Source organism: Archocentrus centrarchus, chromosome 12 (assembly GCF_007364275.1).
Source record: "Archocentrus centrarchus isolate MPI-CPG fArcCen1 chromosome 12, fArcCen1, whole genome shotgun sequence".
Lineage (NCBI taxonomy): Eukaryota > Metazoa > Chordata > Actinopteri > Cichliformes > Cichlidae > Archocentrus > Archocentrus centrarchus.
In genome coordinates, this window is record NC_044357.1 from 15,973,356 (window position 1) to 15,989,377 (window position 16,022).

General features: G+C 42.5%; 1 protein-coding gene across 1 annotated transcript; it reads left to right on the plus strand.

Annotated features, from left to right (window-relative positions):
* Positions 1 to 12,611: 12,611 nt before the first annotated feature.
* Positions 12,612 to 16,019, plus strand: LOC115789041 (ubiquitin-conjugating enzyme E2 G1-like). The gene is made up of 6 exons (XM_030742213.1): positions 12,612 to 12,820; positions 13,174 to 13,276; positions 13,366 to 13,463; positions 14,150 to 14,328; positions 14,606 to 14,714; positions 15,030 to 16,019. Exons 1-5 carry the CDS (start codon positions 12,778 to 12,780, stop codon positions 14,690 to 14,692), a joined length of 510 nt encoding a protein of 169 aa, XP_030598073.1. The 5' UTR covers positions 12,612 to 12,777; the 3' UTR covers positions 14,693 to 14,714; positions 15,030 to 16,019.
* Positions 16,020 to 16,022: the final 3 nt, after the last annotated feature.

The following is a 16,022-nucleotide window of genomic DNA, read 5'->3' on the forward strand; positions in this document are numbered from 1 at the left end:
CTGCAGGACCGACTGGAGTCGGCGCATTCCTATGCTCGGGACCAGCTGGCAAAGGCGGGACTGCGGCAAAAGAGAAACTACGACCTGACTACTAAAGGGAGGCACTTCCGTGCTGGAGAGCTGGTGTGGGTCTACAGCCCGAAGAGAAAAAAGGACGGTGTCCTAAACTGGACAGCAACTGGGTTGGACCCTGCAGTGTCCTGGAACGAGTTGGGGAAGTGGTTTATAGAGTACAGTTACCACCTAGAGGCAGGAAAGTGGTCCTGCACAGAGACAGGATGGCCCCTTATAAGGGTCGTTCTCCTTCCCCTTTCTCTGAGGGATGCGTGCAAATCCCCCACACTCCAGCTCAGCTGGACTCCCAGCTGGACATGGCTCCCTCCCCATCCCCTTGTTCTCCCCCTCAGTTTCCTGTAGTTCATGCCACCCCTCGGAAGCCAAAGAGGCGACGTCAACTGCCTCCCCGCCTCAGAGACTGTGTTTTTCCCTCGAGGACGAGGAACTTTTTGTTGGGGGAGCAGTGTAATGATCCATGATGGACGTTATTGCTAAATGTGTGTCACAGTTATTGTTCTCTTTAAGTTAGGTTGTTTTGGGGTTGAACCGGAAGGAGATGTGGGGGGTCGCTCTTGGGAGGGAGGTCTCTTTTTTTCTTGTGTGAGTTAGAGTTGGCTGTATCCGGCGAGAGCTGTTCTGTGTGTGTCCGGCCTGATTAAATGGTGTTAGTAACGAAACCTCTGCCTGGTGCTTGGGTGACATAACGGAACGTTACAATATTATGGGGTAAGATAACTGTCAAAACAGTGTATGAGTAGGAGTCTAAATTCGTAAATGTAAGCCAATAAACGTGCATAAATTTAAGATTTGTATTTATTGTTTTCCAACTCATACATACATGTAAAAATCCGAGGTTTTATCTCTGAGAATACAAGTTTGCGAGTTACGAATACAAGCTACAAAGTTACAACTTTGCAACAATACGAGTACGAATCATAAACTTACAAGTACGAACCACAAACTTACGAGTACAAACCACTGTGACAGATTTGTCTGTAATCGAGGGTTCTTTCACCCTCAGCTCAGACTCACAGGTGGGTTGCGTTCAGGTCTGCTGGGACTTATTACTCGATCTCACATTAGCCTGCTGGTGTGAAAAATCAAATGCACCTGGTTCACCAGCAACATGACGTCAGCTGCAGAGAGCAGCTAGGTGAAGCAGTTAGCTGATGTCATGTTGCTGGGCGGGCTGCGCATTGGCAGTGCTCCAGGTGACCTGATGGTCAGTCAATTTCGGTCATTTTTGTGGATGAATCTGCGAAACAGAAATGTGACAGAAAGGACCTGTCCCTCTGAGGCAGAGAGAGGGAGGGGAGGGAGAAGATTAGAGGACAAAAAACACAAATGTAAGTTCCCATGAGCAATTACAACACGTTTAGTTTGTAACCAGCTCCAAACGTACTTATAGTTATCCCCAGCTGGTTAAGTATGGTATTTATCATGTTGCTGTGTCTCTGTCAAAAACAACCTGTCAGCCTATGTCACAGTCCTCAGCGTGTTACTAGTTAATATATATTTTGCTTGACTCTTATCGTCATGGTCGTTTGTAATTTTAGGACTTTCATTTTTCAATTTATATTGTTAATGTTACTTTTTGATTGACTTTTTTGATTGACTTTTTGTCTTTTTCTGCCAATTCCTGGTTGGTTTCACTGTTTATATCCTGAGGTTTCTTGGTTTTCTGAGAGCTGTTCTTGGCCGTTGTTCAGTTTCTGTTTAATCCTGTTTCAGTTCTTAGGCTTCCTGTGTTCCCGGTTCTGTTTGGTGTTTCATTGTTTCTGGTTTGTTCTGGTAAGTGGATTTTCATCCTGGTCTCTGTTCCTTGTGCTATCTTTAAGTCCTCCTCTTGTGTCTAGTTATGATCTTGTTCCATAAGCAGGTCAAACACCCTAAATCACATATTTTCCTAAAAAGTCTACGCCCTCTAGACTGGATAAGGAATACATTCATCTATGTCATGGACATAGTTTTACAACAGGGGTGCCCAAACTCAGCCCACGGGCCACTTCTGGCCCGCCCCCTACTTCCAGTCAGCGAATTGATGTAAAAAATAACAGACAATTTAAGTTACTTTTTTGACATTTCGCCTTCCCCTCCAGTTAAGAGGGTTAAACAAAATGTCAAAAGAGTAACTTCAAGGGCCAAATTGTATGTTATTTTTAACATCAATTCGCGGACTCGGGGGGGCGGAACCGGCCCGCGTGCTGGAAGATTGGGCACCCCTGTTTTACAATGTGAATCATATTGAAATACATTGTTTTTAATGGGCTGAGACTGAAACAGTGATGCATCCCAAAAAATTAATATTCAACTTCAACCTTTCAGCATTAGTAATGGTCAGGCTCAGGTGACAGTTAAGTGGTATGAGAGGGACCCCCAAATCAAATTTTGCTTAGTGCCCTTTCAAGGCTTGGCCCTGTATGTTGTGGGAGTTAGACTAACAGCTCCTAGGTGAGCTGAAGGTCCAGCATGTAATCAGTTATTTAATACAGTCATGCATATTTTAATTATAGAACAACCCATTTTGATAACTATGGGTAAACCTGATGAGCATGTGTCCCCACATACCTGACTGTTTTTAATCTAGCTTTCCCTGACATCTAGTGGAGACTGAGAGAAGATATGTGGCATATGATGAATGTTTGAAGGTCCGGGTTAAAACAATGCAATTATAAAACAATTTTTGTGGGGAGACTTCACAAGATGAGTAAAATACTGTAATAAACAACTAAAAATAAAATGAGTTTATCACATTCATGAGGTGATGAGGCCATACAAGCAAAAACACGTTAGTTCTTCCTATACCGTCTCATCCTGCTGTACAAAATGACAGAAACCTCTTTTGTTTAGTTTGCATTTATTTATGCATATGAAGAAGACAAAAATAACAATACGGTTCAGCGGGACTAGTTTGTATATTGTAGTGCAGTCATCTGCCATGACCGGTTGGGGCTGGAAATGAATAAATTCAAATAAAGTTTGAAAGTGAAAAAGTTAAAACCCAACAGTTAAAATGACCCTCAATGAGCATGCACATGGCGACAGTGGGAAGGAAAAACTCCCTTTTAAAAGGAAGATGCTTCCGGCAGAACCAGGCTCAAGGAGGGGCGGTCATCTGCCATGACCGGTTGGGGGTGAAAGTAAATAAATTCAAATAAAGTATGAAAGTGAAAAACTTAAAACCCAACAGTCAAAACGACCCCCTATGAGCATGCACATGGCAACAGTGGGAAGGAAAAACTCACTTTTAACAGGAAAAAAGCTCCGGCAGAACCAGGCTCAGGGAGGGGCGGTCATCAGCCATGACCGGTTGGGGGTGGAAGTGAATAAATTCAATTAAAGCTTGAAAGTGAAAAAGTTAAAACCCAACAGTCAAAACGACCCCCTTATGAGCATGCACATGGTGACAGTGGGAAGGAAACACGCCCTTTTAAGAGGAAGATGCCTCCGGCAGAACCAGGCTCAAGGAGGGGCGGTCATCTGCCATGACCGGTTGTGGGTGGAAGTAAATAAATTCAAATAAAGTTTGAAATTTAAAAAGTTAAAACCCAACAGTCAAAACGACCCCCTATGAGCATGCACATGGCGACAGTGGGAAGGAAAAACTCCCTTTTAAAAGGAAGAAACCTCCGGCAGAACCAGGCTCAAGGAGGGGCGGTCATCTGCCATGACCGGTTGGGGGTGGAAGTAAATAAATTCAAATAAAGTTTGAAAGTGAAAAAGTTAAAACCCAACAGTCAAAACGACCCCTTATGAGCATGCACATGGCAACAGTGGGAAGGAAACACTCCCTTTTAAGAGGAAGAAAGCTCCGGCAGAACCAGGCTCAGGGAGGGGGCAGTCATCTGCCGCGACCGGTTGGGGGTGGAAGTGAAAAAGTTGAAATAAAGTTTGAAATTGAAAAAGTTAAAACCCAGCAGTCAAAACAACCCCCTATGAGCATGCACATGGCTACAGTGGGAAGGAAAATCTGCCTTTTAAGAGGAAGATACCTCCGGCAGAACCAGGCTCGAGGAGGGGCGGTCATCAGCCATGACCGGTTGGGGGTGGAAGTGAATAAATTCAATTAAAGCTTGAAAGTGAAAAAGTTAAAACCCAACAGTCAAAACGACCCCCTATGAGCATGCACATGGTGACAGTGGGAAGGAAACACTCCCTTTTAAAAGGAAGATTCCTCTGGCAGAACCAGGCTCAAGGAGGGGCGGTCATCTGCCATGACTGGTTCGGGGTAGAAATGAATAGGTTCAAGTAAAGTTTGAAAGTGAAAAAGTTAAAACCCAACAGTCAAAACGACCCCCTATGAGCATTCACATGGCGACAGTGGGAAGGAAACACTCCCTTTTAAGAGGAAGATACCTCCGGCAGAACCAGGCTCAAGGAGGGGCAGTCATCTGCCATGACCGTTGGGGCTGGAAGTGAAAGAGGTGAAATTAAGTTTGAAAGTGAAAAAGTTAAAACCCAACAGTCAAAACGACCCCCTATGAGCATGCACATGGCGACAGTGGGAAGGAAAAACTCCCTTTTAAGAGGAAGATACCTCCGGCAGAACCAGGCTCAAGGAGGGGCGGTCATCTGCCATGACCGGTTGGGGGTGGAAGTGAAAAAGTTGAAATAAAGTTTGAAATTGAAAAATTTTAAAACCAAAATTTAAATCAACCCCCTATGAGCATGCACTTGGCGACAGTGGGAAGGAAAATCTGCCTTTTAACAGGAAGAAACCTCCGGCAGAACCAGGCTCAAGGAGGGGCGGTCATCTGCCATGACCGGTTGGGGCTGGAAGTGAAAAAGTTGAAATAAAGTTTCAATTTGAAAAAGTTAAAACCCAACAGTCAAAACGACCCCCTATGAGCATTCACATGGCGACAGTGGGAAGGAAACACTCCCTTTTAAAGGAAGATACCTCCGGCAGAACCAGGCTCAAGGAGGGGCGGTCATCTGCCATGACCGGTTGGGGTGGAAGTGAAAAAGTTGAAATAAAGTTTGAAAGTGAAAAAGTTAAAACCCAACAGTCAAAACGACCCCCTATGAGCATGCACATGGCGACAGTGGGAAGGAAAAACTCCCTTTTAAAAGGAAGATACCTCCGGCAGAACCAGGCTCAAGGAGGGGCGGTCATCTGCCATGACCGGTTGGGGGTGGAAGTGAAAGAGTTGAAATAAAGTTTGAAAGTGAAAAAGTTAAAACCCAACAGTCAAAACGACCCCCTATGAGCATGCACATGGTGACAGTGGGAAGGAAACACTCCCTTTTAAGAGGAAGATACCTCCGGCAGAACCAGGCTCAAGGAGGTGCGGTCATCTGCCATGACCGGTTGGAGGTGGAAGTGAAAAAGTTGAAATAAAGTATGAAATTGAAAAAATTAAAACCCAACAGTCAAAACGACCCCCTATGAGCATGCACTTGGCGACAGTGGGAAGGAAAATCTGCCTTTTGAAAGGAAGAAACCTCCGGCAGAACCAGGCTCAAGGAGGGGCGGTCATCTGCCATGACCGGTTGGGGGTGGAAGTGAAAAAGTTGAAATACAGTTTGAAAGTGAAAAAGTTAAAACCCAGCAGTCAAAACGACCCCCTATGAGCATGCACATGGCGACAGTGGGAAGGAAAAACTCCCTTTTAAAAGGAAGATACCTCCGGCAGAACCAGGCTCAAGGAGGGGCGGTCATCTGCCATGACCGGTTGGGGGTGGAAGTGAATAAATTCAATTAAAGCTTGAAAGTGAAAAAGTTAAAACCCAACAGTCAAAACGACCCCCTATGAGCATGCACATGGTGACAGTGGGAAGGAAACACTCCCTTTTAAGAGGAAGATGCCTCCGGCAGAACCAGGCTCAAGGAGGAGCGGTGATCTGCCATGAGCGGTTCGGGGTGGAAATGAATGGGTTCAAGTAAAGTTTGAAAGTGAAAAAGTTAAAACCCAACATTCAAAACGACCCCCTATGAGCATGCACATGGCGACAGTGGGAAGGAAAAACTCCCTTTTAAAAGGAAGATACCTCCGGCAGAACCAGGCTCAAGGAGGGGCGGTCATCTGCCATGACCGGTTGGGGGTGGAAGTGAATAAATTCAATTAAAGCTTGAAAGTGAAAAAGTTAAAACCCAACAGTCAAAACAACCCCCTATGAGCATGCACGTGGTGACAGTGGGAAGGAAACACTCCCTTTTAAGAGGAATATACCTCCAGCAGAACCAGGCTCAAGGAGGAGCGGTGATCTGCCATGACCGGTTCGGGGTGGAAATGAATGGGTTCAAGTAAAGTTTGAAAGTGAAAAAGTTAAAACCCAACAGTCAAAACGACCCCCTATGAGCATGCACATGGCGACAGTGGGAAGGAAACACTCCCTTTTAACAGGAAGAAACCTCCGGCAGAACCAGGCTCAGGGAGGGGCAGTCATCTGCCGCGACCGGTTGGGGCTGGACATGAAAAAGTTGAAATAAAGTTTGAAAGTGAAAAAGTTAAAACCCAACAGTCAAAACGACCCCTTATGAGCATGCACCTGATGACAGTGGGAAGGAAACACTCCCTTTTAAAAGGAAGATTCCTCTGGCAGAACCAGGCTCAAGGAGGGGCGGTCATCTGCCATGACCGGTTGGGGGTGGAAGTGAAAAAGTTAAAACCCAGCAGTCAAAACGACCCCCTATGAGCATGCACATGGCGACAGTGGGAAGGAAAAACTCCCTTTTAAAAGGAAGATACCTCTGGCAGAATGAGGCTCAAGGAGGAGCGGTCATCTGCCATGACCGGTTGGGGGTGGAAGTGAAAAAGTTGAAATAAAGTTTGAAAGTGAAAAAGTTAAAACCCAACAGTCAAAACGACGCCCTATGAGCATGCACATGGCGACAGTGGGAAGGAAAATCTCCCTTTTAAAAGGAAGAAACCTCCGGTAGAACCAGGCTCAAGGAGGGGCGGTCATCTGCCATGACTGATTGGTCATGGATTGAGGGCAATCAGGTCTGATCTTATACCCTTGACGACCAGTTCAGTGGTCTGAGTAAGGATCAATACAACATTTCAAAGACCACATGATGAGCACCACAGAAACACAGTGTGTGCAGAGATACTGAAACCTTGGTAATCTAATCCTCACCAGATTCAGAGAAGATTGCATGAGCAAGACAGAATACAGTTATCAGTGTGAGGAGCACATTTGCATAAAAACTGCATTCATTCATAGGTTTTATTGTTCTTGACAACTTCACTTTGGCAATGATTATATTTACTGATCAGCAATGCTTCGTACCACAGTTATACAGAGGTAAAAGAGAAAGAATGGGACTTTTCTCTTTCATTTGGCATGAAGCATCCAACAGTTTTAAGTACCTTTATCAATAAAACTCTAATGACACCTGTCACTACCTCTGCGTGTCTTACCTGTCCCTGGCTGACTGTACGGGTGAGCTGGCACCAAGGTGGGGGATCAGTCAATAGGGTTAGGGTGGCTGCTGTTGCTGGCTGGGGGGTGGCGGGTGACCCAGCAGGGAAAAAAGGTGGAGGATTTGGTGTTTCCCCCAACTGGTCAGGTATAGCATCCCCAAGAATGGATGGCAGTTCTTCCCAATCCATCCCCTCCATGATACGCTCAAGTTTTTCTTTGATGCCCATCTTAGTGACAGAGAGGGGGTTTATGTTAGTTTGTCTGATCAGAAGAATGACAAAGTCCTGTGGCACACATTCATAGGAGGTTTTGATGCTCTCAGAATGGGACTGACTTCTTATATTATACATTACACAGAACTAAACAAAGGACAAGTATTATGTGGGAACAAGCTGTACTTTGCAGTTAAATCAGTTAGTTTTAAAGTATTTAGCAAAAACTTGCTGAAGTATTTAACATTAAATAAAGAAGTCAAATACATTTAAAAGTGTTGTATTTATGAACTAACTGAACCCAAGCCACAGTTCTTACTTTGTACAATCAAAGGCAAATATGCGCTGTTATACATGCAGTTACCCAGTTATACATAATATAGCGATTGTTTTTATATATATATATATATATATATATATATATATATATATATATATATATATATATATATATATAATATGGTCACATACCTTTCGCCCCTCCTTTATTATATATAATCTGCATTAATTATCAGACACAAAATATTTAATAATACTATTAAGGTACATGAGTATTATAATTTGATTTGATTGAACAGATTTCCTCTATTTTTAGCTCAACTTCAGCTCCACTAGTTACAACATTAAAATACTGACATCTGTGATTTGATAACTGACTGAAATGGAGAGAGGAAAATATAGTAGTATTGTAGTAACACGTTACTCTGCATATTAAAGTTTTACAGGCATTCCTGTGACAAACTAATACAATATGATGCATTGTTGGAGATGAAATCATCCAAAAAAGTTGATTAATTTGTATTAACAGTGTACTGTGTGACATAAGCTGCTGCTCTACGTATATGTTTCTGATCATTTCTGATAATTTTTTCTATCTTAAATTAGATTCTTGTGTATTTTTCATTTCTTAAAATGATGCAAATGACTTCATTCAGTGCTCTATCACACAACATCTCAATAATTCAAACTGAAACTTTGACACTTTCTGTTCAAGTTCAAAGACACGGCAAGGAGCCAGCCACAAGATTTAGGGAAAATATTTATGTAGAAAACACAAATTGTGGCTTAAAAATGTAAAGCTAAATAACCTTAAAAGGACCCATGTAAGTACTTACCAATGATAATCAGAGATGGATTTGTTTTCAGTGTTGTAAAATGTTTGCTTTTGGAGCTCTGAAAAGCAGGTGTTCACCTGGTGAAGTTCATCGATGAAGTGAATAATTTCAGCCTAAACCCAAGACATGAAAGACAAATGTCTCTGATGTGTCGGGTTCTATAGAACACTGCAGAGGAGCTACATTGTGACATCACTTCTAAACATTCCATTCCACTCCTCCCTTTTCCAGCAACTCCTTGTCCACAATCTTCATCATGGCTAGATCAACATCCTCAGGGACTCCAGAAAACAGTTGGTGTGCCCCCACTGAGCCCACAGTACATATCAGAATCCTTAATCCCTTAGAAACCAAACTATAAGCACAGACACAAAACAGTCCTCAGAAATCCTCATTTTTGTTTCTGTTTGGAGCAATTAATTTTTTTATTTTTTTGTTGTTCCCTGTTGTTGAGTTGAGTTTCCCGTTCCAGAACAGCTGATCAAAGTTAGTTCAATCAACAAGTGCAAGCCTGAGTTAGCATGTGCATGAGTAAAGAAAGAAAGCCATCATCAATGAAGCTCTGATACCAGGATTAACCATGGCAATGGGTAAATAAAGAGTGGAGCCTCCATTTTAATCCGATGGATGGAGGATCGCATGTGTCAGTGTGGAGCATGATGAGTCATTTTAATCAGCCTGACCCACTCTGTCATCATCAAAGACTGAATAAAAGTTTGGTATAAAATATTATCTTTTTTTTAATAATATTTGCTGTCATCATTTACACAACTTGAATCTCCATCAGATTAAGCTGAATCCTAGTTTCACATTCAATTTATAAAATGTAATTAGTCAGCTGCGGCCTGACTGACAAAATGCAGGAGACAGAAAATTAAGATAAAAATGTGTCGTCTCACTTAGGTAGTGTGTTTCCTGGTTCTGAGTTTTCCTGAGTATTCATTAGTTGTTGAATTATTAGCTCCAATTGAACTTTCCTAGCTTCCTTGTACCTGATGTACCTGACCAGAAATAAAGCTGCGTATTTCTGAGTTCACTCATTTTTTTCCATTTTGTTTTTTTTCTTAAGAGTGTTTGGGTCCTTATCCTGCCTGTTACACTGCAAAATCATGACACTTGTATGTCAAGGTTGTTGAATATTTGCAAGGTTCAGTGGATGGGACATTCTAGCTGGGCACATCTTGGCTTTATTCATGCATGAATGTTCAGACATAACTGTGCATTTGTAAAGTGTAGTGGTTTAATCTGCGTGTCCGAGTGGAACTGACCCGGTTGGATACGTCATCGACTCTTGGAGCTCGTGGAGACCTGTGTGCTTCTCGGCCCTTGGAGTGGAAGACGTGGAAGACGCCTACATATTCGGCTTTTTGGTAGCAGTATCTTCTCTGTTTGGGCTCGGTGGATACCTGCTTTACTGGCAAATTAAGAAAATCTGGACGGCGGTTCGACATCTGCAGAGGCTGCCGATCCAGGTGGAAGGGCTGAGCAGAGCCGCACAAACTCAGACTCAAAGCCTGGTGGACCTGAGCCGCAAGATTAGCGAGCTCGCAGGCGAGAGGGGTTAGATCAGGAGATATAGTTCGGTTCTGCACAGTGAGGACGGCAATCAACTAATTTGGAATATTGGATTTTTGAATGGTTTCCCAGTAAGACTGAAGGCTGTTGGAAAAACAAGCAGCCTGTTCCAAAACAACTTCTGTTATCAGGAATTCGGCTCCCCTGCCGGCCTTGGGTTGGCAACCATATCTCTCTCCAGGGCACTGTGTGCGGCTGCTCTCCCCCCCACTCCGCGTTGTGATTTGTGAAGCTGGGTCTGGTGTATCACGGCCGCTGATGAAATTCCACCACTATCAGCAAACTGTTTTGGCTGGAACCTGGCATCTGGCTCCACAATGCCCCCACCTCTCGTCTCCTTCTGCATCCCCTCCCGCCCTGACCTCACCTACCGCTGCTGTCCTTGCTTTACATGTGCAAATGCTTTGCTAAGGTGGTTTTTTTTGGACCCTGGTATAGTGCTCTTTTTGAGCACTGTACCAGATGACTTTTTTTTTTTAACCTAACTTCCCCATGATGTGTTGTTTTCTCCTCCTGCCAAAGGTAGCGCCGTAAGAAACGGCTGCATGACCCGAGGACACATATCCCCCTATGTGTGTTGTGTTTGTGTATTTGGATGGTGTTCTGTAACTGCAATTTCCAATGTGTGAACTTGTTCACCCACATGGCAATAAAACTTCATTCATTCATTCATTCATTCATTCATTCATTCATTCATTCATTTAATCTGATTGGTTAACTCACTGTTCCTGTGGTGACACTGTTTTGCTGTTTTCATGCTGTAGTCAGATTGCATTAATAGACTAGTAGATCTCACTTTTATTCCTCATTCATGGTCTCGGAGTGCCACCATGTAATTTTGTGGTATAACAGTGTAATTACATATTTACTGCACTTTACGGCCCAATTGCTGACCACTTGTATTCAATATAATTTCTCTGATGCTGAGAAATTCTGTATGCTGTATAATTATTATTTATATATTTCAAATGGCTTATTTACTAGTCAGTAATTAGGTGCATTTACAGAGTTATGCAAAAATATACATCTTTTGGATGAAAACAGCATGTCCAACATGTCCAAAAGCAGGTCAGACAGACATCCAAAATGACATATTTCCTAAAAGGCCTATGTTCTCTACATTGGATATGGCATAATGGATGTCACCACGCCCTGTGCTGCAGACTACCACATCAGACACACAGTCATGCAGCCTCACATACTGTGGTCTGTTAGTGAGGTAGTCGATGGTCCATGCAGTCAGCTGCCTGTCAACTCTGGCTCCCTCCAGCTTCCCACCCAGCAGTGCAGGCTGGATGATGTTGAAAGCACTGGAGAAGTCAAAACACATGACCCTCGCAGTGTTCCCCGCCTGCTCTAGGTGAGACAGGGATATGTGCAGCAGATAGATGTTGCTGTCGTCCACCCCAATGCCAGGCTGGTAGGCAAACTGCAGGGCTTAGCTCACCAGTAGGCGAATGTGGTGCAGGATGAGCCTTTCCATCATCTTCATCAGATGAGAAGTCAGGGCCACAGGTCCGTAGTGGTTGGGCTCACTGGGCTTAGTTTCCTTAAAAGGGTGGTTGGGCTCTGCCTTAGAAATAGGGTGAGGAGCTTGGGTCATTCAAGAGGGATTTGGAGTAGAGCTGCACAGTGGCGCGGTGGTTAGCACTGCTGCCTTGCAGCTAGAATGACATCTAGAAGGTCTGGGTTTGATTCCGCCTTTCTGTATGGAGTCTCCCTGTGTCTGCTGGCCCTGTGGCAGGTGACCTGTAAAGGGTGTACCCTGCCTCTAGCCCCAGCTGGGATAGGCTCCTACCACAACCCTGAACAGGATAAATGGAAGAGAATGGATGGCTCACCATCTTTTCCATTATCACAAGATAATAGCCAAATTGTTGCTGTTATATAACATTTATGTGTATATAAAAATAAAGAAAATTGCCAATTTTACCAAAAGAAGTTTACAGAAATAAGTTGCAACAGCTGATCATTGCAACAACTATTCACTAGTGTCCCTAATAGGAAAAAAAAGTTCAGTAGTTCCCTTCAGAGCTATATTGTTTTTATTAATTGTGACTACTTCACAAAATTTTACACCCCAATTTACAAGATTATAAAGTTGCAGAAACAACATGAACATAACAGACCTTTATTGGCCAAAAGATTTTTTTTACAACTTTTTGGTGTTTGACTCTGGCTGACCCATGTTTTATTAACTAAAACAGCTGTAGTTTAGTTTAAGTTAACTCTGAGCACGGTGGCACACGCCTTGGAAGAAAGATTTGCCTGAGCGATCGTACTGAGGGCAAAAATAGCTCAGAAGATCCTCAGACCACTTTTTTTTTTAACTCATTGATGGTGTTATCTGAGGGAGGAAAACGTGGACGGTGTGTTTTAAATCTTACCTACCGCTTTTAGCTGTGTTGGCAGATAGTAGTTCTTACTCGCAAACATACATCTGTAAAATGACGGAACAGTCTTCGCTGTTACTACGTAAACAATTAGCAGGTAAGTCGGCTAACTGTTGTTGCTAAGCCTGTGAAACGCTAGCGTTTCACTTTCTGTTTTATTGCCAGTCAAAAGAGAGAAGGAGCCGTGTTTCATTTGGCTTAAGTTTGTGTGTTTATGTGTAGCCTGTGGTTTTATATACAAATGCTTGACAACTCCACGTGTAGATAGCATTCCACACAGCTGTTAGCGGACGTGTGACTAAGGCTAGCTGCTACTGCTCAACAGCTACTATGTAAAATAAGCACACTCGGCATTCAGTGCATGTGCTTACTTTCCCCATGTCTAACCCACGGTATCCCAAGCACACAGTGCAAGGAGTTTGAATGCGTTTGCTCATTTTAAACCTGCAGAACTGGTGAAGAACCCAGTGGAAGGCTTTTCTGCTGGGCTGGTGGACGATGATAACATTTATCAATGGGAAGTGGTCGTTATTGGACCTCAAGACACATTATAGTGAGTGTTTTTTATGGATTGATTTTAACTAATTATATCCACCTGTACCTGTGTTTGGTCTTGTTAACACCATCCTCTCTCATTTGCAGTGAAGGAGGTTTTTTCAAAGCCATCTTAACTTTTCCTCGGGACTATCCACTGAAGCCTCCTAAGATGAAGTTTGTCACAGAAGTCTGGCATCCAAATGGTTAGAACAAGCATCTCAGACCTTTTTCTCTTTATGTAATCAACATCAAAGCGCAGAAAATTAACTTTTTTTGTTGTTGTTTGCTGTCTATTTTAAACGTACAGTGTGTAAAATATCACAGCTAGACGTCAGTAGTTTGCAGTCTGCTGAATTCTGTTTTCTCAGCCCCTCTCAATTCAAGTGGCTGCTGTAGGACAAACATGGTTTAGTCAGTGAAGAAAGATCAAAAATATTAAATTTAGATTGTGCCCCTGTAACAGCCACAGCTGGCCGTTTCCCCCATAATGGCTTTGACTCTCCACCCATCCTCTTCCGGGTGGGGGTGTGGCTGGAGCCTATCCCAGCTGTCATAGGGTCAGAGGCAGGGTACACCCTGTACAGGTCGCCAGTCTGTCACAGGACTAACACAGAGACAGACAACCATTCATACTCACATTCACACCTATGGGCAATTTAGAATCACCAACTGACCTAACCCCAGTTACTGGGGCCTGGCTAGCTACATGATTTTCCAGGGTGTGGAGCTGGGTCTCCAGTTCAGAGGCTGGCCTCCAAGTCTACATTTATTAAAGTTACACAGTCATTACAGTTTTATGGTAAAAACCTCTTTGTTAGCTTTCATGTTTTTATTTTGCATGTGCAGAACTGTAGTAGTCTGTTTATTCTCCTGCTTTCTTTTATGCCAGTGGCAAAAAATGGCGAGGTTTGCATTTCCATCCTGCATGAACCTGGTGAGGACAAGTATGGCTATGAGAAGCCTGAGGAGCGCTGGCTACCAATCCATACAGTGGAGACCATCATGATCAGTGTCATCTCCATGCTGGCAGACCCCAATGTAGATTCTCCTGCCAATGTGGATGCAGCTGTAAGTGCTCATGTGCTCCAGGCTGTATTAGAAGAAACATCTTAATCTGTCTGCTTTAGGTTTGGTGGAAAGATGTCAGTTTTATTCAGAGATGCTGGCTTCAGACAGAGGGAGGTGTAAACTATGACCTAAACAAAATAAACATGTAACAGCCATCTGTACTGTGTGCAGAATGTGTGACCAAGACATATTCAGAAACAAGTGAAGGAGGAAGTAAATTATATTGTATAAAACAACTTTTGTGATTTTTGTTTTGTTTTTTTCATATACCCTGCAGAAGGAGTGGAGAGAGGATCCTGCAGGAATTTTTAAGAAAAAGGTGGCGCGCTGTGTGCGAAAAAGTCAAGAAATGGCTTTTGACTAAGGCGTCACTCTGATCATCTTCTGTAAGTACCCGAATACCTCTTACCATCTTCTAGGCAGCCTTTGGTGTTAGCTGTGTTTTAAGAAATTACAAGAAGTCTTGTATGTGCATTTTGGCTGATGTATTACAAGGTTTAACATTTGGGTGTGCCATATGGGCAAAAGTTAAATTAAAAAGAGGTGGATATTAATCTAATGCTTGGAGGCAAAGGTGTCACCGGTGTTTTGGTGAATAATGGTAATGTAATGAAAAATAACTGAGACCTGTGAATTCACTGCTGCTCATCTTGGCGATTTATTTCCTAGGAACAGCAACTGAAATGTTTATTTTGCTTTAGGTTGGAGCTGGATGTGGCGTGTGCTTCCAGCCAGAGACGGCTGGCAGAACTTCACAATTCTTGACCAGTGAACAAACACAAAAACAAAGCTGAAAATTAGAATTTTGATACCATTTTTGTTTGGTAGTTATTTATGAATATTGCTGGATGGCAGTGAAATTTATGCTGCCAAAACAGTATTTTTAAATCATTGCTACTTAAAGGAGAAAAAAAAAAACTACTGCATTATCAGCATTTCATTCACAGGACAGTTACAGTCAGGTTGTGTGGTATGTGTACTTATTGAATTTGACAATACACTGCTCCCATTTAGAGTGATTTTCCAAGTAAATATATTCATTAATATCATGAAAATCACCCTAAATATTAAGTAGTGATGTTACATTCAGTGTAAGGAACCATCAGATTTTGGACAAAGTATCTGGATAATTGCACCTTTCTCTAAAGTTTATTTTATATGAAACTATTTATTTAGAGTGAGGCTATTTGAGATGCTTGTTAGAATTTTTTTTTTTTTTTGGGCCTGCCACACTGAGCCAGTCACTGTATGCAATGTTGCAGTAATTGCTGTCTTTGAGCAGATGGAAATCCAGAAACATAATTTCCTTTTTCTCAAGTGCTTCGTCTTTCCTTGTTGGTAAAATTGAACACTGCCTTAACTTTGACAGCCAGGAAAAAGAAACCTGTAAAATCTGTATTTCAAGAATTTTTCCTGATTTTTTTTTTTTTTCTTTCTAATTAAGGAAAAAAAACCTTGAATAAACCAAAGAATAATAAATCAGATTTTTTATGAACACTCTTATCCTTGTGATTGCATATGTAAAGTGTATTCTCTCATTCCTATGGAAGACGTCACAGTTTAGCAGGACTTTTACTACCTCCTACAGAAGTTTATATGGAACAGCATTTTTTTTTTAATGGTTACAGTAGCATGAATATTGTTTCATTAAATGGAGTTGTATTCATTTGAATAAAGTTGTGTGGAAACTCTTG